Source organism: Hyperolius riggenbachi, chromosome 2, assembly GCF_040937935.1.
Source record: "Hyperolius riggenbachi isolate aHypRig1 chromosome 2, aHypRig1.pri, whole genome shotgun sequence".
In the NCBI taxonomy this organism is placed as follows: Eukaryota; Metazoa; Chordata; class Amphibia; order Anura; family Hyperoliidae; genus Hyperolius; species Hyperolius riggenbachi.
The window spans coordinates 296,004,734-296,027,019 of NC_090647.1; the positions used below are offsets into that span (position 1 = coordinate 296,004,734).

General features: G+C 44.5%; 1 protein-coding gene across 5 annotated transcripts in view; it reads left to right on the forward strand.

Annotated features, from left to right (window-relative positions):
- STPG1 (sperm tail PG-rich repeat containing 1) overlaps positions 1–20,680 on the forward strand; it is a 127,947-nt gene extending 107,267 nt beyond the window's left edge. For all 5 annotated transcript variants that reach the window (XM_068268986.1, XM_068268987.1, XM_068268984.1 and 2 more), the window contains exon 9: positions 18,484–20,680. In XM_068268986.1, the coding sequence (XP_068125087.1) occupies positions 18,484–18,557 (74 nt within the window). In that variant the 3' untranslated portion in view covers positions 18,558–20,680. The remainder of the gene's footprint in view (positions 1–18,483) is intronic.
- The last annotated feature ends 1,606 nt before the right edge of the window (positions 20,681–22,286 follow it).

Sequence of the window (22,286 nt, forward strand, 5' to 3'; positions counted from 1 at the left end):
AGAAATATACTTGTTCATCCTATCCGGGTTTAATAATAATTCCCCTATAATATCCAACGTGTAATCTGAACCCGGTAAGTCCTGATCATGAGAGACATCAGTGGCAATAGCTGGTTGCTGGGTCACTGAGACCTGCGATGAAACAGACTCCAGATCCGCTTTCAAAACAATGTCCTCCTGCCCTTGTGCGATTAGTGGAACAGTCTGTAAATGTGAAGTAGGTACAGAATCACAGTTAGAGCTGTTGAGAGTAATGTTCACATTGTGACTGACCTTGTTTCCATGTGTATTAAAGGCACTATCATCATGGTTCCTCAAGGCAGAAAACCCCTTAATCAGATCCTGAACATGAGTAGATTTAGAAGCAGTCCCAGGGATAGCTCCTGTTTTAGCCCACCCCTGTGAACTGTCTTGTTGCTGTATGGGCTGGGGAGTTAGGTTACTCACTTTTGTGGTGGGTGCAGGAGGCTGAGGATGTAAGTTCCTCCGCAAGCCATCGACTATGGCTGAGATTGCTTCCCCATGTGAGGTAATTGAGTGCTGTGCTGTCATCTGCATCTGGCCCCAAGAGTGTCCTCGGACAACTTCCGTGGGCTTGCTGGATGGCACAGACGCAATCATGCGACCAGACAGTTGTGTCCCCGACAGGCGGCGTGACGTTTCCTGACTTCCACTCTGGACGGAAAGTAGAGTGGAAGCAGAGTCAGCGTCTAGGGTAGTCTCCAGCGGTGGCCATTTTGTTGTAGTCTGGCCTGGATTGTTCAGCGAGAAGATGGAATCTGGCCGCTCGCCTGTCACAGCGCCGGGCACAGTACGACTGCGTAAGGTCCGTGACTCCATGGACCACGAAGCCACACTAAAATGCAGATTCAGCTCCAGCAATGCGCTCCTCTGCCCGATAAAGAGAGATGCTAACAGGAGCAAGTGTCCAAAGGAAAAAGGCAGTCTGGTGACAAGGTAGGTGCCAGTCCGACTTGATATGTAGCAAACACTGATGGATGATTAAATCTTTATGTGATTGCCATGCGGTATCACCCAGTGTAGTAGGAGTAGGTCCTGGGCGAGCAATGCAACAATAGAACAGGATTGGACCTACTGCAACCACACACACATGAGCCAAAGGGAGCCAGGAATCCACAGAACTCATAAGACATCAAGTAGAAAAAGGTTCCGCTGCACCAAAGGTTGGGGGACTTTCTCATATCGGCGGTGGGTCATCTGTTGACCCATAATTACTTTATGTTTGATGGGGTTTTCTATCTCCAAAGATGCGGAGCTTCTATGGGAGCCAAATTCTACCCATCCCGAGCGAATTTATACATGGGATGGTGGGAGGAGCTATCTCATGGTGGAAACACCGGTTATCCCTATATTCCACCACCTTCCCAAAGTACATAAGCCGGATGTTCCCCCGAATTGTTGCGGACATTGGCTCCCTGGGAGAACGTCTGGGCCAGTGGGTAGATGGTTGTCTTCAGCCCCTGGTCCAGAGATTACCCGGTTATTTACGAGATACAACCCACCTATTTAACAGTCTGAAACCTTTGCGATGGGATAATCACTCCTCGTGGATCACGATGGATGTGGCCTCATTGTATTCATCGATTCCCCATGACCTGGTACTTGAAGCTTTGAGTTTTCATATCCACAAGCATGGCTCCTTTGCCCAGGAGCAGGGGGACTTTCTCATATCGGCGGTGGGTCATCTGTTGACCCATAATTACTTTATGTTTGATGGGGTTTTCTATCTCCAAAGATGCGGAGCTTCTATGGGAGCCAAATTCTCCCCATCCCGAGCGAATTTATACATGGGATGGTGGGAGGAGCTCCGCATCTTTGGACCGGAGAACCCCTTTAAAGAATTCATTTTTTGGTATGGTCGTTATATAGATGACCTGCTGCTGATATGGGAGGGCCCCCCGGAATATGTGACTCAATTTCTGTCCTACTGTAACGACAATAACCTCAATTTGTCGTTTACGATCTGTCATGACCCGGTAGAAGTCAACTACTTAGACTTGACTCTGAGCGGATCACAGATTTCCAATAGGATTGTCACTAAAACCTATCGCAAGGCTTGTGCTGGAAATTCTCTTCTTTTGGCCTCTAGTTGTCATCCCAAACATACCTTGAAAGCAATCCCATATGGGGAACTATTGAGGGCTGCCAAAAATTGCTCGGATCCCAATGATTGGACTTGGTTGAGAGGAGACTCCAGGATAGGGGCTACGATAATTCTGTTATTGCTAAAGCCAAAGAACAGGTAAAACGCAGGAATCGCGTAGAGTTGCTGCATAGGGGTACTGATGGCAGATTTGGGTGCAAACAGAGGGGTTTGACCTTCACAACTCCCTATAGTTTAGAATATAACAAAATAATCAATGTTGTCAAAAAATACTTACCCATTCTGCACTCGAACCCTAAACTCCATAGAATTTTAAATGGGGGTTGCAGCTTCTCTGCGCGACGAGCCCCTACCTTGGGGTCACAACTCTCTCCGAGTCTTTTTTCCAGTCAGGAGAGGAGGGCCCCCACCTGGCTAACTTATACAGGCTCCTACAAATGTGGGTACAACACCTGTAGGTATTGTCGCATTCACAGTCCATCCCGTGAGATAATTTCCACCTCTAACAATGCTAAATTTCAAATCAAACAATACATTAATTGTAATACCAATTATGGGGTTTATCTCGTCGGTTGTACTGTTTGCAAGCTACAATACGTGGGTTGTATGACACGTCCCCTACGCAAACGCATTTCTGAACATTTTAACGGACCCTCTAGATGCCTTAGGAACGAGGCCTATATTTCCCAAGTGTCCAGTGTAGCAAAACATTTCTTGAACACACATCAGGGTGACATGAAGGGCTTTGTTTTCCAGGGGGTGGAGAGGGTTGTCCGTTCCATTAGAGGAGGGGATACATACAAACTCTTACGTAAAAGGGAGGCTCTCTGGATTTGGAGGCTGGACACACGAACCCCAAAGGGACTAAATTCTAGGATGGACATCAATCTAGTATATGACCTTGGCTCATAGGTCCTTCTACAAATAGTGATGTCTCCTCTATTGTGAATATTTTGTATTGCATAATAATATTTATAACGATCTTTGAAATTTCTAACATATACTTCTTTTCTCCTATGCCATTCATACGACTTGATATTGTTGTTGCCTTTGTAAAAGAATTTTTATACTCTTGTATATTGGTTTTAATTTACTGCAAATAGGATTTTCTGTTACTCTGTACTGAAATTTGTGTGCATGTCACTTTAAGATTGATAGTCACGCCTCCTCACTTTTCTCTGGGGAGGTACTAGACTATATAAACCAGCACTTTGTATCAGTATGCAAGCTATGATTAAGAGGCCATGAGCCCCGATACGCGTGAACTTTTTATCTTTTGTATTCACTAATGGAATAATAAAAGCCAATCTTTTTTCACCCAACCTTTGGTGCAGCGGAACCTTTTTCTACTTGATGTCTTATGAGTTCTGTGGATTCCTGGCTCCCTTTGGCTCATGTGTGTGTGGTCGCAGTAGGTCCAATCCTGTTCTATCATTCTTATAAATATTGCAGAATGGTGTTATTCCACTGAGCACTTAGCATGTTTCTTTTAGGCCCCTTTCACACTGGCGTGTTGTTGTTTTGTCGCACGGCAATGCTACGCTAATGAAAGTCTATGGGACATTTCATATCTGGTGTGATACAATCCACCAGAAGTCATGAATTTGATGCACGGGCAACAGTGCATTGTTGGGTAACATGCACAGCAATGTGCTGCAACCAGAAGTCATGTCAGTGTTTGGTGACGCTTTTTTTACATTTTTGGCATTTGCATTGCGGCTTGCATGCATAGAAGTGTATTTTTTCCAATATACTTAAAGGGGAACTTCAGCCTAAACAAACATACTGTCATTAAGTTACATTAATTATGTTAATTAGAATAGATAGGTAATATAATCTCTTACCCACCCCGTTTTAAAAGAACATTCAAATGTTTGTGATTCATGGGGGCTGCCATCTTTGTCATGGGGGCAGGCATCTTTTTGGTTGAAAGGAGGTAACAGGGAGCAGGAGACACAGTTACAACTGTCCTGTGTCCTGATCACTCCTCCCAGCTGCATGTGCTAGGCTTCAAATGTCAAATTCAAAATGTAAAAAAAAAAAAAATTGCACCAAAACAGCAGAACGAGAACAACAACATCAGAAATCCCATCATGCTTTGCACAGCATTAGGGGAAATATGCCCGGGCAGTTTTTTTCTGTGCAGTTAAAAATGAGGCTTGTATAAGAGAAAAAAAGTTCTGATGCTGTGAAGCAGTTAAAGAAAAACCAAGCCTGAGTCAATTTTTAGTCTGGAGGTTCACTTTAAGTGCAAATAAAATTTTGGCCACAGGAAGTGAGCGCTAGAGAGCTAACTTCCTGCTTGGCTCTAGCCAGAAGAGAGATTACCCCCGCATTGCCGTGGTAAACCTCGAAGGCTGATTTTAGTGTTGCGGTGCAATGCGATTGCTGCACCGCAACACTGCTACTACATCGTTTGACAGTGTGAAACCAGCCTCAGAAAATAAAAGAATGAATTGGTAAAATTGACATTCTATTGTTTATTACACCATTTGGAATGAATAACTGAAATCAAGCACTTCCTATAGTCATGAATGAGCTTTTCCTGACAGCACAGAACACGGTTCTTTTGCACGCCACTTTAATTTTCTCAAATTTAGAACCATTCTCTCAACTGCAGTTTTCAGATATTTCTGCAAAGTGTTCTTTGGTAGCCCCCAATGTCAAATGCTATTCAGTGATATGGATGGGATCTAGCACTTTTTCTCCAAAGTTTTCTCCTAGGTGATATTTTTACTTCTAATCAATAAAATGCCTGTTACGCCAGCAGCAAGAAAGACAATAATCAGAATAATTTTGGCAGTACTTTTTCGCCCACTTTTTGGTACTTTTTTTTTGGCAGAGTGCTCAAATGTTATTTTAATTAAATAGAAGATAAAAATGATCTCTTAGGAGAAAAAGTGAACTGAATAAGGGCCATGGCCTCTTTTGTAATTTTATGATCAATAAAGCTAGACACATATTTTACCGAAGATCCACTGCTATAGTTTGGAGCATACATTATGTAGGTGCAAGTACAGAGTACTTATTATAAACCAATATAAGGGCAGATTTTATACGGTAGTTTGCATATAGGCATCACACCATGACCCATTTAAAAGGTGGATGTAAAGATTGTAAGCTTTGCATAAATTAAATTAAAATGCCTATGTATATATTCATACACATTTCAGGAAATAAGGCAACACCTTTGTTACAATATTGAGCACACCCAATATGTTCTTCCTGTTATTTTGCCATACATGGAAAAGGAATGATACCTGTATGTACACATCAGATAAGATAATGACTTTGTTGTGAAGAGAATATGTTTAATATTGGCTCAGTAACTTTCCTTCCACAGTAAATTGTCACTGAAAGTAGGCAGGTAAGCCCGAGCTATATTTCAGGGATGGATGTGCTGCCTCTGAGCAGCCTTACTGTCCCTAAATTGCCATGCCCCAGACATCTTAAGCCTCATATACATGGTAGAAAGAAAACTTGGCAAAGACAATTGTACTGCCATAGTTACTGTTTGTGTGTACACACCTTTACTAGTGACGGCCTACACATGCCCCTTCTGCAGCAATCGGAGAGCAGAGGAGAACTTGTCAGATGAGTAGGCAAACCATGACATCATCAGAAAAGAGGAAACCACCAGAGGACTCAGATCATGAATTAAATGCTGTTTCTACAGCTGCAGCAAGAAGATACCTGTAAGAAATCTTGATTTTTGATTTGGTCAGGTAAGTATGCAATTTCACGTAAACATTGGCCCTCCCTTTCCCTGTGTCAGGCACATTACTGAAGACCGGCAAATGCAGAATAAACAGAGTTCATAGGTTCACCTTAAAGGGAAACTCTAGATAAATAACACAAGCCTTTATCAGACAGTGTTAGAGTATTTCATCCCAACAACAAAAGAGTTACAGTCTGTAAATCCAGCAAGTGACTCAGCTGTAAACTCGCATTCTGGTTACTGAATGAACTGTGATGAGTAGAGTAGTGTGAAATGCAAATGAAGCAGGACTGAATACTCAATGTATAGGCAAATATCAACTCTGAATGCACACCTCCAGTCATGAATATCAACTCCAGTCATGACAACATATTTGCCCATGATATGAGCCTTCACGCCTGCTGTATTTGCATTTTCATTCTTCTAAAGGCCCAATACACACGCCTGACTAAGGTGGGCGATAACACTGCCTCAGCCAATTGTCAGGCATGTGTGCAACGGCAGCTGACCCTCAACCCGCAAGCAATCTGCCTGGCGCATTAACTCACCCCCTGCGACAGCCAATCACATTGTCTGCGCTGCCCCCCAGCCTGCTGTACAATGTCATGCACGTGCTGCTCCATCATCCATCCACAACCCTCCGTATAGAAACACAATGCATGGTCAGCTACATAGCTGACACACGTCTGTACAGGCTGGCCAGCAAGCAATGTCGCGCTAGGACAACACGTGTGTACATACCCTTATAGCTCCTTCAGTGACTGTAAAGCTGAGCAGTCCAATCACTTCAGACTTTTGGATAAGACAGACAAAAGCACAAGGAAAAGGTGTCTTTAGTGTGTGTACAGGAATGATATTGCAGTCTGACCGATGTTTAGTACATCAGGCCCTTAGTGTTATACAGTGGAGGAAATAATTATTTGACCCCTCACTGATTTTGTAAGTTTGTCCAATGACAAAGAAATGAAAAGTCTCAGAACAGTATCATTTCAATGGTAGGTTTATTTTAACAGTGGCAGATAGCACATCAAAAGGAAAATCGAAAAAATAACCTTAAATAAAAGATAGCAACTGATTTGCATTTCATTGAGGGAAATAAGTTTTTGAACCCCTACCAACCATTAAGCGTTCTGGCTCCCTCAGAGTGGTTAGACACTTCTACTCAATTAGTCACCCTCATTAAGGACACCTGTCTTAACTAGTCACCTGTATAAAAGACACCTGTCCACAGAATCAATCAATCAACAGACTCCAAACTCTCCAACATGGGAAAGACCAAAGAGCTGTCCAAGGATGTCAGAGACAAAATTGTACACCTGCACAAGGCTGGAATGGGCTACAAAACCATTAGCAAGAAGCTGGGAGAGAAGGTGACAACTGTTAGTGCGATTGTTCGAAAATGGAAGGAGCACAAAATGACCATCAATCGACCTCGCTCTGGGGCTCCACGCAAGATCTCACCTCGTGGGGTGTCAATGGTTCTGAGAAAGGTGAAAAAGCACCCTAGAACTACACGGGAGGAGTTAGTGAATGACCTCAAATTTTCAGGGACCACAGTCACCAAGAAAACCATTGGAAACACATTACACCGCAATGGATTAAAATCCTGCAGGGCTCGCAAGGTCCCCCTGCTCAAGAAGGCACATGTGCAGGCCCGTCTGAAGTTTGCCAATGAACACCTGAATGATTCTGTGAGTGACTGGGAGAAGGTGCTGTGGTCTGATGAGACCAAAATAGAGCTCTTTGGCATTAACTCAACTCGCTGTGTTTGGAGGAAGAAAAATGCTGCCTATGACCCCCAAAACACCATCCCCACCGTCAAGCATGGGGGTGGAAACATTTTGCTTTGGGGGTGTTTTTCTGCTAAGGGCACAGGACAACTTAATCGCATTAACGGGAAAATAGACGGAGCCATGTATCGTGAAATTCTGAACGACAACCTCCTGCCCTCTGCCAGGAAACTGAAAATGGGTCGTGGATGGGTGTTCCAGCACGACAATGACCCAAAACATACAGCAAAGGCAACAAAGGAGTGGCTCAAGAAGAAGCACATTAAGGTCATGGAGTGGCCTAGTCAGTCTCCGGACCTTAATCCAATAGAAAACCTATGGAGGGAGCTCAAGCTCAGAGTTGCACAGAGACAGCCTCAAAACCTTAGGGATTTAGAGATGATCTGCAAAGAGGAGTGGACCAATATTCCTCCTAAAATGTGTGCAAACTTGGTCATCAATTACAAGAAACGTTTGACCTCTGTGCTTGCAAACAAGGGTTTTCCCACTAAGTATTAAGTCTTTTATTATTAGAGGGTTCAAAAACTTATTTCACTCAATGAAATGCAAATCAGTTGCTATCTTTTATTTAAGGTTATTTTTTCGATTTTCCTTTTGATGTGCTATCTGCTACTGTTAAAATAAACCTACCATTGAAATGATACTGTTCTGAGACTTTTCATTTCTTTGTCATTGGACAAACTTACAAAATCAGTGAGGGGTCAAATAATTATTTCCTCCACTGTAACCACATGACTGGGGACTTAAATTGTCTTTCTTCTATCATTTTTCCCCTACAGATACAATTCAGTAAGAAATACATCTTGGTAGAGAGTCATTGTCTATATTTATTGCTGCTCAGGTGAGGGCATGACTTTATGCCTAGTCACCTAATAGAGCTGAGTCATCAAACAGCGAGACAATTTAGACTGTATGGCAAGTTATATATATACAGTATATAACAGGAAATTGATATTGCTTCATGTAGCTTACAATAACATTTTGATGTTTTGTTACATGCAAATATATCCAAGACAGATCAATGTTTGTTCTGCATCTGCAGTGTTCTTTGATCATTTTAAGTAAAGTTAATTTTTCTTTATTCATAATTAGCAAAATATTTTGGCAACAGCTTACTAACCTGATTAAAGTTTTGATACTGGTGTTTGCTCTTAAAATGTATGGAGATTTTTATACGGTCTATTTATTCAGTGTAGTGCTAAAAAGAAACAAAAACACACACACACACACACACACACACACACACACACACACACACACACACACACACACACTCGTGTTTAAATAATAAAAGCAGAACTATAAAGGCAAAATATAAAAGTTTTATCTGGAATTTATTGAATCACCAGCATGCTTGCATTTGGATGTCGTGCTGGCATAGAGTTGGGCTTTATGATTAGAGATGGCCCGAACGGTTCGACAGCGAACTTATTTGCGCGAACTTCAGTGGCTCGCGTTCACGGTGAACCTCTAACTATATGCGATTTTGACCTGCCCCCTATACTACATCATTAGGGTCAACTTTGACCCTGTACATCACAGTCAGCAGACACAGGGCAGCCAATCAGGCTACACTCCCTCCTGGAGCCCCCCCTCCTTATAAAACGCAGGCAGCATCAGCCTTTTCAATCACTTGTGTGGCTGCAGTAATTAGAGAAGGGGGAGAACCTGCTGACATAGGGAAAGCTTAGTTAGGCTCTTGTGTTAGGCTTTTTAGGTTGCTCCTTCTTGCTGATACTTATTGCTAAAAAAAACACTCCTCATCCTTAACAGCTCTTTTGAGAGCTAGTGTTGTTCTTGTGATCTATTTTTTGTGTGTGTGTGTGTGTGTGTGTCCCACAGACTCTTGTGTTGCGTATACATCCCTGTCAGTCAGTTGCAGCTGCTGGACCTTGGCCCCTTGGTAATTCCTACTGTGCCTTGCCAGGCCCAGCACATTCAGTGACTACCTGTGTGTGACAGCTGCACACACAGGTAGATGAAGGTGCTAAGCAAGTTACACCACTTCATATGTCTGAGTTAGGCGGCACTATGGACGTAAGGTGTGAGGAGGAGGATGATGAAGTACCTGCTGTTGGTGCAGTTTATGAGGTGTCTGAGGCAAGCGAAGCTGGGGAGGATGATTATGATGATACGGATGCCACGTGGGATCCTAATAGACAAGATGACCAAGGGAACAGTTCAGAGGGGGAGTCAGAGAGGAGTAGGAGGAGACTATCGCCACCTATGGACAGCCAGCCAACATGCCCTTCAACGTCAGCTGCTGATGCCACCATAGTGCCCACACCACTGGGCTCAGCGGTGTGGAAATTTTTTTGTGTGTCTGCCTCAGATCAGAGCAATGCCATCTGTTCTTTCTGCCGCCAAAAATTGAAGGCCACCTGAGGAAAAGCAGCACACAAAAGAAAAGCCACCCTCCAACTCCTCTTTCTCCTTCAGGTGCATCATTTTCAGCCGCTTTCTCCCTTGCACCTACACAATCACAGCCACCCTCCTCCACTCCGCCTCTCAACTTGAGCGGTTCCTGCTCCTCTGCACACAGCAGCAGCCAGGTGTCCATGAGGGAAATCTTTGAGCAGAAGAAGCCCATGTCTGCCAGTGGCCCCCTTGCCCGGCGTCTGACAACTGGCTTGGCGGAACTGTTATCTCGCCAGCTGTTACCATACCAGCCGGTAGACTCTGATGCCTTCCGTAAATTTGTGGCCATTAGGACACCGCAGTGGAAGATAGCAGGCCGCAATTATTTCTCCCAAAAGGCGATACCCAAAGTGTACCGTGAAGTTGAAAGGCAAGTGGTGTCATCTCTGGCACACAGCGTTGGGTCAAGGGTCCATCTGACCATGGATGCCTGGTCTGTCAAGCACGGTCAGGGCAGGCACATTACTTACCCAGCCCATTGGGTCAACCTGGTGACCGCTGGCAAGCAGGGAGTACGTGGCTGTGCAGCGGACCTAATTGTGACACCTCCACGGCTTGCAGGCAAGTCTCCTGCAACCTCCTCTCCTCCTGCTACATCCTCTTCACTGTCGTCCTAATCCTCCTTGGCTGAGTGGCAGTTCAACTCTACTGGTGCTGCGATCTTCTCTCCATCTACACAGCCCCAGCTCCCCAGGGCCTATGCTGCATGCCAGGTATGACGGTGTCACGCCATCTTAAACATGTCTTGCCTCAAAGCGGAGAGTCTCACTGGAGCAGCTCTCTTGGCTGCTCTTAACAAACAGGTGGATCAGTGGCTGACTACGCACCAACTGGAGAGCGGCAAAGTGGTGTGTGACAACGGCAGCAATCTCATTTCGGCTTTGAATTTGGGAAAGTTGACACATGTACCCTGCATGGCACATGTGCTGAATCTAATAATTCAAAGATTTGTGTGTAAGTACCCAGGCTTACAGGACATCCTGAAGCAGTCCAGGAAGGTGTGTGGGCATTTCAGGTGGTCTTACACGGCCATGGCACGCTTTGCCAATATTCAGCGGAGAAACAAAGAGAGAGACGCTTAATTTGCGATAGCCCGACTTGCTGGAATTCAATGCTCCTGATGTTCAACCGCCTGCTACAACAGGAGAAAGCCGTCAAACAGTATCACTACAACTACAGTCAAAGGACATGCTCTAGGGAGATGGGGATGTTCTGGCCAAAGTACTGGACACTCATGCGGCCGTTTGAGGAGGTGACTAACCTGGTGAGTCGCAATGAAGGCACCATCAGCGACTTGATCCCATATGCTTTCTTCCTGGAGCGTGCCATGCGTAGAGTTGTGGATCAAGCTATGGAGGAGTGTGAACAGGAACAGGAGGAAGAGTTGTGGGATCAATACTCAGCAGAAGCAGAAGATTCCTCAACACCTGCGGCAGCCCAGAGTGGGGAGGAGGAGGAGGAAGAGGAGTCAGATGATGAGGAAGGTGTTTTTTTTTTTGGGAGGAGGAGGAAGAGGCAGAAGAACAACCGCAGCAGGTGTTGCAGGGGGCTTGTGCTGCTCAACTTTCCCGTGGTATTGTTCGTGGCTGGGGGGAGGAGGAGAACTTACCTAACATCACTGGGTAAAAGCAAGAGGAGATGGATAGTACGTCTGCATCCAAATTTGTGCAGATGGCATCTTTCATGCTGTCCAGCCTGTTGAGGGACCCCCGTATAAAAAAACTCAAGGGGAATGAGCTGTACTGGGTGGCCACGCTATTAGACCCTCGGTATAGACACAAAGTGGCGGAGATGTTTCCAAATCACCAGAAGGCAGAAAGGATGCAGAAGAGTGCAAGCCCCACTTGTGGGGTCGAATACACACCGAGCATACACATAACCTGTCTACCACTAGAGGAGGATGTTGGTTTCCATTAACAGCTTGCATGCAACCTATTAAGTACCCGTCCCTCCCACTGCGAAGAGGTCAATCCTCCACGGGGGGGGGGGGGGGGCTCAGCGCATCTCTGATGGAGGCCATTCGGAGGCGGCCTGGTGTTGCGCTGATCCACCTTTTGCGCAATTTTCAATTTTATTTGATTAGCCGCACCCAGGCTATGCATATACATAGGTTAGGATTTAGTTAGTGTTAGGCCCCTCCCGTGGAGGATTGACTTCTTCGCAGTGGGAGGGACGAGTACTTAATAGGTTGTATGCAAGCTGTTAATGGAAACCAACATCCTCCTCTAGTGGTAGACAGGTCATGTGTATGCTCGGTGTGTATTCGACCCCACAAGTGGGGCTTGCACTCTTTTGCAGGTAGGCACTAGTCTGTTTTTAAGTAGCGCTGCTCATTTCCTTGCTATGTACTAATGTAATTCGTTTTTGGTCAGCTGCTCCCACTTAACAGCCATGCTTTTGGTGTATATGCAGAGCTTCTGTTTGGGTTCAAGGTGCGTTTGTAGTTCCTGGGGGGGCTCAGCGCATCTCTGATGGAGGCCATTCGGAGGCGGCCTGGTGTTGCGCTGATCCACCTTTTGCGCAATTTTCAATTTTATTTGATTAGCCGCACCCAGGCTATGCATATACATAGGTTAGGATTTAGTTAGTGTTAGGCCCCTCCCGTGGAGGATTGACTTCTTCGCAGTGGGAGGGACGAGTACTTAATAGGTTGCATGCAAGCTGTTAATGGAAACCAACATCCTCCTCTAGTGGTAGACAGGTCATGTGTATGCTCGGTGTGTATTCGACCCCACAAGTGGGGCTTGCACTCTTTTGCAGGTAGGCACTAGTCTGTTTTTAAGTAGCGCTGCTCATTTCCTTGCTATGTAATAATGTAATTCGTTTTTGGTCAGCTGCTCCCACTTAACAGCCATGCTTTTGGTGTATATGCAGAGCTTCTGTTTGGGTTCAAGGTGCATTTGTAGTTCCTGGGGGGGCTCAGCGCATCTCTGATGGAGGCCATTCGGAGGCGGCCTGGTGTTGCGCTGATCCACCTTTTGCGAAAGGATGCAGAACTTGCAGAACAAGCTGGAAACTATGCTTTACAGTGCGTTTAAGGGTGATGTCACAGCACAACGGAATAAAGGTGCCACTGCCAGTAATCCTCCTCCTCCCATGTCCACGCAGGCAAGGACAGGACACTCTAGTGATCTCATGGTGATGTCGGACATGCAGACATTCTTTAGTCCAACGTCTCGCCTTAGCCCTTCCGGATCCACCCTCCACCAACGCCTCGACCGGCAGGTAGCCAACTACCTGGCCTTAAGTGTAGATGTAGACAATGTGAGCAGCGATGAACCCTTGGACTACTGGGTGCGCAGGCTTGACCTGTGGCCAGAGCTGTCACAATTTGCCATCCAACTTCTGTCTTGCCCTGCCTCAAGCGTCCTGTCAGAAAGGACCTTCAGCGCAGCTGGAGGCATTGTCACTGAGAAGAGAAGTCGCCTAGGTCACAAAAGTGTTCAGTACCTCACCTTTATCAAAATGAATGAGGCATGGATCCCAGAGGGCTACTGCCCGTACGAAGACTAAGTCAGTCCCCACACACAGCATCTCTGCATGCACGCTGTGTGACTGCCTGCCCCATGACTAAGTTGGTCCCCACACAGCATCTCTAGGCCGTTTGACTGCCTTCTCCGCCACCACCAACAGGGTCCAGGACTCCAGGCGGATTCCTGAATTTTTAAGGCTGCTGCTAGCAGCAGCCGCTATAATCATTTTTCTGGTGCGTGTACATGCCTGCCTAATATTTCTGGCTGCACTGCAGCTGCAACAACAACACAAAAGGCATGTACATGTGTCAATTCCCCTTCGTGATCGTTACCTTGCCGCGGTGAAGGGGCTAGCGTATCACAATGAAGCAATGACCGCCGGCTATATTAGTGTCTCAGGGTGCACACTCAAAATAATAAGGTCGTTGCTTCATTGTGGACAGACCACTTTCAATCAGCTGGACAGTCACTGTTGTTCTGTCATTGAGCTACCTCAGTCCGGCGACTATATGGGCTTGAAAACCGCTATCGCCTGCACGGCCGTCACTACACAAACAGCTGTGTGCGGTGCGTTACACAGTGAGTTTGGTGTGTCAGTGTGAAGCAGTACTCTAATTACACTCTCTGATTGATGTATACACATGCAAGGTGTTTTAAAGCACTTTAGGCCTCAAATTTAGCATGCAATGTGATTTCTGTCCTTAATACACTGCTTTGCGTCAAATCCAGATTTTTCCCCGGGACTTTTGGCATCTATCCCACTCCGCCATGCAAAAACTCAGATGTTAGAACCCTTGAAACATCTTTTCATCACTTTTGTGGCCAACATAAATGTTTCTAGTTTTCAAAGTTCGCCTCCCCATTGAAGTCTATTGCGGTTCGAAAAGTTTGCGCGAACCGAACTTTTCGCGGAGGTTCGTGATCGAGGTTCGCGAACCTAAAATTGGAGGTTCGAGCCATCTCTATTTATGATTCTCCTTCAATTCTTATGTCAGCGGTGCAACACCAAGTTTGATGATGGCATCTGTGTAGAAGAGCAATGCTGAAATAGCACAATAGCTGTGATCCAAGGGAGCAGCACAAAAAAAATAATATGACACATATATGAATAGATCCATAATTACCTAGAGTTCCTCCTGGCACAGAGGCAATATGTAGTATGTGAGGTCTGGCTTTGTTCATATTAATACCTGTGTCATCCTGGCATTTCTGAACCAGATGTTTACTCACATAAATGGAAAGTTATATTTTGCTTCCAGATCCACTCACAGGGTGCCGGGCCGGCATCATGGTGAACTGATCCCAACCAGGTACTTAAAAAACAAACTCTTTAACATAAGCAGTGGCGTAGCTACAAACCTCTGGGCCCCGATGCGGAATCTGGATGTGGCCCCCCCCCCGGCAACAACAGCCCCCCCTCCCCGGCAACACCCGACGCACACACATATCAAAATCCCTATAGCCAGCTATAGGTCCCCCCAGTATAGGTAGCCAGGCATAGGTAAGCCAGTATAGTTGCCCCCGGTATAGGTGAGATAGGCAGGCGCCGCCGGTATAAGTTAGATAGATAGGTGCCCCCAGTACAGGTTAGCTAGGTGGGTGCCTCTAATATAAGTAGCCAGAATAGTTGCCCCCAGCGTAGGTTAGATAGGTAGGTGCCCCCAGTATAGGTTAGTTAGGTAGGTGCCTCCAATATAGGTAGCCAGTTTAGTTGCCACCTGTATAGGCTAGCTAGGTGCCCCCAATACAGGTTAGATAAGTAAGTGCCCCCAGTATAGGTTAGATAGGTAGGTGCCCCCCAGTATAAATTAGATTAGGTAGCTGCCCCCCAGTATAAATTAGATTAGGTAGCTGCCCCCCAGTATAGGTTAGATTAGGTAGGTGCCCCCCAGTATAGGTTAGATTAGGTAGGTGCCCCCCAGTATAGGTTAGATTAGGTAGCTGCCCCCCAGGATAGATTAGGTAGCTGCCCCCAGGATAGATTAGGTAGGTGCCCCCCAGTATAGGTTAGATTAGGTAGGTGCCCCCAGTATAGGTTAGATTAGGTAGCTGCCCCCCAGGATAGATTAGGTAGCTGCCCCCCAGGATAGATTAGGTAGCTGCCCCCAGGATAGATTAGGTAGGTGCCCCCCAGTATAGGTTAGATTAGGTAGCTGCCCCCCAGGATAGATTAGGTAGCTGCCCCCCAGGATAGATTAGGTAGCTGCCCCCCAGGATAGATTAGGTAGCTGCCCCCCAGGATTAGGTTAGATTAGGTAGCTGGCCCCCAGGATAGATTAGGTAGCTGCCCCCCAGGATAGATTAGGTAGCTGCCCCCAGGATAGGGTAGGTAGGTAGGTGCCCCGTCCCCATAATGGAGGGGGGAGCCGCAGCCGCGGGGAGGGCAGCCCGACCTCTCCCTCCCTTCCTCTCCCCGGGGCCCCCCCCCTCAGATGCAGAGTGAGCGGCTCACGGAAGCGCTGTAGGCAGAACTCACCTCCCTGCGTTCCAATCGCTGCTCGTCTCCTCCCGCTCTGCATAGATGCTGTTACACACGCAGCTTCCTGTTTAGCCGGAAGCAGTGTGTAACAGCATCTATGCAGAGCCAGAGAGGAGATCAGCGGCGATTGGAACGCAGGGAGGTGAGTTCTGCCTACAGCGCTTCCGTGAGCCGCTCACTCTGCATCTGAGGGGGGGGCCCCAGGGAGAGGAAGGGAGGGAGAGGTCGGGCTGCCCTCCCCGTGGCTGCGGCTCGCCCCTACCAGCGGGCACGGGCCGCATGGCCCTCCAAACAGAGATGGGCCCCCCGGGCCCCTCCCCCGCCTCCTCAGGAGCCGGAGCCGGGCCCGGTCGCCAAGGCGACCACTGCGACCGCGGGCCCTACGCCCTTGAACATAAGGCAATCTAAGATTTGAAACACACATTAAAACAAACTCTGCAATGAATTCCCAGATAGGATTAGGAAATCATTTGTGCCAGGAATTGTGCTTTAAGGTTATCAATATTGAAATACCTGAAGACAGTTTAAGTGACAAGATATGGGTGTATGTTTCCAGTCAGTGACGTATGATTTCATTGGAAGGAAATGCTATTTTGCAAAAGCATGAGTTCATCATGACAGAGACATGCTTTGTGAAGAATTTGTCCCTCTTAGCATTCCTTCCCCCATGGTTTGGTCTGTGTTTATTAGAAGAGCCATGATGTGTGTAGAAGCAAGGAACCATCTACACCAAAGCAAACAATAACAAAGGATGTAAGAAAAATGTGACCTAACATGTGATTCATACACTGGAGCTACTGCTACCTGATTTGTGCTTGTTTTTACTGTATTTCCATGGCATGTGAGTACAGTTTGTACATTGTATATTGGGGAGCTTATCCTGTTGTAGCATTGAAGTCTTATGAATACATTCACATAGTTCTGACATTTTATAGACGAAAAACTTCAATTACTAAATCACACTTTTTATATCAGAACAGAGCACAGATCAATATTAGGGATGAGCATTCGGTATGCAAAATGCTGTTCTGCCAAGTCTGAATGGAAAAAAGATGCAACCAGGGTAGTGGGGGTTTACTCACCCCTGGTGCCAGCCCTTCACACTGCGATCCATCACTGATTAGTTCCTTATTCAGGAGAAAGTGAATGAGGAAGTATCAGAAGGGTGGAGGACTGCTGCCAGGTTGAGTTAACCCTCCTTGTCCACAGGCCAAATCTGTTTCCGTTACGACTTGGCAGATGGCATTTTGCATGCCAAAAACTCATCCCTATTAATAATTATTATTAAAGCACGCATGAACTGTTAAACTGTTAAACCTATAGCCATGTCAGTTGTGCTCCCGCTGCTGGGAGCATTCTACGCATGCGTGGTTCTCGACAGAATGAACCCTGCATATGCAGAATGCTCCCAGCGATGGGTGCACAATTGAGATGGGGCTGCACACGTGCAGTTCACCCGAGTCGCGTTTGTAATGCACACCATACGGAGGGGACCCAGAGGATGCCGAGAGACCTCACGGACTACTGGGGGTTGGAAGAAGCTCCAGCTAAGTAAAGGGCTACAAGTTTAAGCACAGTTCAAGTGTGCTTTAAAGCCTATGTCCAAGCACAAATATAAAAATACAATTACTATCTCAATATTCAGTGTTCACACATTTTTTGGGAAAATTACATTGCAAAAAATTAGTCTAATTTGTGTGTGTTGCTATAGCAGGAGTTAGATTGTTGCATGCGTAAACACTGGTAAAATTGATGTGTATGGCAATTTTACTGTAGGTTCATGAATCAACCTCTACATGAGAAATTTGCTCACTTATCAGGGTATGTTACCCTGGTTACATAATTTGTGTAACTCGTGCAATACCCACTACTCATGCATTACCTGTGTAATGTGCGTAATGACTGGTAACATTTACATTTGCTGTCTGCACACATACATTTTACTTGGCATTAGTGAATAAAACCCTATTTCTCCTTTATCAGGTCTTTCATTCAATGTACAGTCCAACATATAAACACAATGCAGAGCTAAATAATGAAAATAGGTACAAGTTAACATCATGATCTGATTTCTAGGAAATTGGTGATGTAAATATTACAAATAATATAATTCTAATTAGACGATTAAAAATGATTGTTGCCCATCTGGGAGTTGCCCTTCGTATGGCTTATAAGGAATGTCGAGAGAATCACAGGATTTGTGTTTTTCTGTTTTAATTCTACATCAGGCTAATGCAGTGCTGGTTTCCAATGTTCCTGTGTTTTATACTCATGCAATACGTCATTTTAGGACACAAGAGAGACCACGGTTGAACCAGGAAGCTTGTTAAGGCACTGTGGCTTAATGATTAATGGATTTTATCCTTATGATAATGGTACATTTACAAATAGCGTGTTTATCCATCATGACAAAACCATTAACCTCCATCGGTATTTCTATGATAATTATGTTTTATATTAAATTAGAATTTCTTTTTTAGGAGCTTATGATCCTGAGCGTATGACCAAACAGTCGTTTCTCTACAACAGTGGCAAGAAATGGATTCCAGCATAAGGATGTATCCATAGACATGGACTGTAACTGAAACGTAGTTTATAGCTACTTTCTTTGATCATCCCAACTTTACATTTCAACATTCCGAACTTTCATATAAATATACTCTATTATGTGGATAACTATAGCCATACTTTATAATGTAATATTATTATTTCAAACATGCTTTAAAGAGACACTGAGCCAGTTTAAAAACGTCTTTTTACCTTTTTTTTATGTGAGGCATGTTTGCCCCTGTTAAAACGCCACTATCTTGCGGCAGAACGAGGGGTCTTTACCCCCCAAATCCCCTGGGGCACACTGCGGGGAGCACTTCCGTGAGAGCCAGTGCTTTTGGCTGTAGCTCTGTCTTTACACGCGTCTATCAGCGCTGATCGCTGCCTCTCCCCGCCCCTCTCAGTCTTCCTTCACTGAGAGGGGCGGGGAGAGGTGGAGATCCGTGGTTGATTGACGCGCATGGAGGCAGAGCTGCAGCCGAAAGCTCTGCCTCCATGAGCAGCAAAATCCATGACTAAGAAAGTCGTGGATTTTGCACAGGGGATTTGGGGGATAAAGACCCCTTGTTCTGGATAGCAGTGTTTTAACGGGAAAACATGCCTCACATAAATAAAAGGTAAAAAGCCATTTTTAAACTGGCTTCAGTGTTTCTTTAAACTTTTGTTCTTTTTCTTCTGTGCCAATTATGTAGACTACATTATTTTTTTTCTAGGAAAATGAGTCTGTGATGTTGACAGTGTGGGAACTGAATTTGCTCACTTTTGTTTAGAAGTTCCCTGGTGATCTTGTTCATCTTCTGGCTTTTCTACCAGAATAAGCATATATGTCAAGATTTTAAGGCCCATTTTACACTTGCCACGTTGCATCACTTTCACCTAACGCATTTCATCACAATGGCCATTAAAGTCAATGAAACATGTTACACTTCCTGTGATGCGCTGGAAGTGCTCTAGCTGATGTAGAAGCTGCAGTGCAATATTGTGCAACGTGCACGGCCCCAGAAGCAATTAAAGTTAATGGTAACATGCAGATTTTTAATTTTTGGTGCGTCAGCGGTGCGCATGCACAGATGCAGATTTTCAGATGACGTGCTTCCTGTGCAGCAGTATGAACGTGACTAAAGGGTGAGACTTTTTGAAGGCAGGTCGCCTACAATTTCCTTGTCACCATAGTCTTCTGCATATACTAAAATGCGTGTAAAATGTGTATAATGGTGCAATGCGGTGCAGCCACATGCAAATCGTATCACATAAAGTAGAAAAGGATCCTCAGACTTCACTGGCTGCATATTTGTCTCCCATCAGGGTATCAACTAAGTATGAAGTCAAGACATCAGCCAACATACTGTCACCTTCTAAAATAAGAGGCAGCTTCTTAATTTCTGTTATCACAGGTGCGGTTTTATAATTTGGAGGTTCCCTATACAGTAACCTGCTGATGTAATGAAGTCTTCCAAGAAAATAAATGATGACTCTTCTGCCATCGGTAGGGAGCAGTCCAGATGAAGAAGGGACTGGAGTGCCACTGCATTTATTAAGAACAGGGTCGCTTATGGTTTTAACTTTCAACACTTGGTGCTACATGTGTTAGTTCTATATATATACTTTGTTCGCATAATGAGTAGACCGGATTTGGAGAAATCCTTGATGCTTGAAAAAACTGAGGGCAAAAGAAGAGGAGGATGGCAGAGGCTAAGATGGATAGACAGCATATGTAAAGCTATGAACATGTCTGTGTAACAGATGAAAGAAGCTTTGATTGACAAAGACATCTGGCATGCAGAAGTACATATGGTCATCAAGAGTCGTAGTTTACTGAACAAATGAGGAGTGAGAGGTTTTTGTGTATAATTTGCTCAGTATTTATTGTCCTCTGCACACAAGCTAAAATGTGAAATTAGAAAGTCAACAAGAGTATCAAGAAGCAAAAAACAGTAATTAATAATGAGTATTTCATACCTATTAGATAGTTTAAGGTTTCACTCTCTGCCATTTAACATTGAATGCCCAGTATAATCTGTAATTGTTTAAAGTGTATGGGTTGTGTTTTTTGCTATCACATCTGTGACATTTAAAGGGATATCTCCCCAACATATAAATAAATGGTAACCTGTTGATTAGCTGAAATATGAACAGATCTGAAGTGTTCAATACTACCCTGATTGGCGCACAGTGATCATAGGGTCATGGTCCTGACCAACACACAGAGGTCAGCTGTCATCCAATAGCTAAGTGTAGAGGTGGCAGGAGCACAGGGGGACAGGCCATTGAAATCTACACCCTGGCAGAAATAAGAGGCTACACAAAGGGGCCTTGATTCACAAAAGGGTGGTAACTGAGTTATCACACCTATAAGCTTTTGCTAAGTAGTTTGCACTCTAGTTTGCACGTGGAAACTAGGGTGCAAACTACTTAGCACCCTAGTTTGCACGTGCAAAGCTTTTAGGCGTGATAACTGAGTTTTTAGGAATGATTCAAGCCCAGGGTGTAGATTGCAATACACTACGTCCGAAAGTGTTTTAGGAAAAGTTATAATCTGTTTATGTTCTGTAGGCCCACAAACAATACAGGTACACTACCCAATGCAGTTTAATAATACAATATCTCTGTGGTCTGTTGTCTGGCCAAAAATAATAATGACCTTTCATACACCACCCTTGAAAAGAATAGGTGAACTGTTAGCAGCTTTCATTGATGTTCTGTACATTTCTCATTCACATGAAGATTCATTAAAATGTTCTTCATAAAATTGTTAAGACATAATTTTCTGTAAAATCTAGTGCCAATCAAACAAGGAACCCTAATGGGAATACACAATGAGTTTTATTGGCAGATTTACTGGCCGAATGTTTTTCCGTTCGATTTCCCGATCAATTTTTTGATTTTTTCTTTTTTTTAACGATTTCTGTTCACTACTATGAAAAAACGTTCAGAAAAACTATCACAATCAGATTGGACCTGTCAGAAATTATCTATTGAGCCATCTATCTGCCAAAAAAAAACAAAACCTCATGGTATTATAACTTTCTTCCACCACACAATGGGGATAGTTGAGAATAGTTTTTCCTCTCCATGCCATTCAGCCCTTAATACTGGTGTTGCTCTCTTTAAAGATGATTCTGCTTGTAGTACTATGTCAGTTTTTGCCTAAATGTTTCATATTAGACACACAGACAAATACTTCAGGTGACCCTCAAATTATTGCAACGTTTTGTCTAATTAATGAACAAAAGACAGGTACAAGTTGAATTAATTTGCAAATACATGTTATGCCTTGTACACACACCATACAATTTTCTGTTAGATTTCACCATACAATTTTCTGTAAGATTTTTCTGTTAGATTTTCTGTTAAGGGGCCCATACACTCAGCCAATTTTCGGCTGATTGATCGATCACAAATCGATTGACTAATCGATCGATTTGTGGCCAATTTCGATCAATTTCAATCGATCTGACATGTTTTAAAATGTAGGCTTATCTCTTGAGATGGCTTATCATTTTGCATTGGACCTAATAGAAACCTGATGGCAACAAAATGCCATCAGATAGATTTTCAATAGATTTCATACTGAAATCTATTGGAAATTTGTTCCTAGTAAAAAATGTCCCTAAACACATCAGATAGATCAGAAAATCTACTGATGATCTATCTGCTGCTAATCTAATGAGTGTATGGCCACCTTTAAGGGGTCCATACACCTAACGATTTTCCTGCCGGTATACAGCAGATT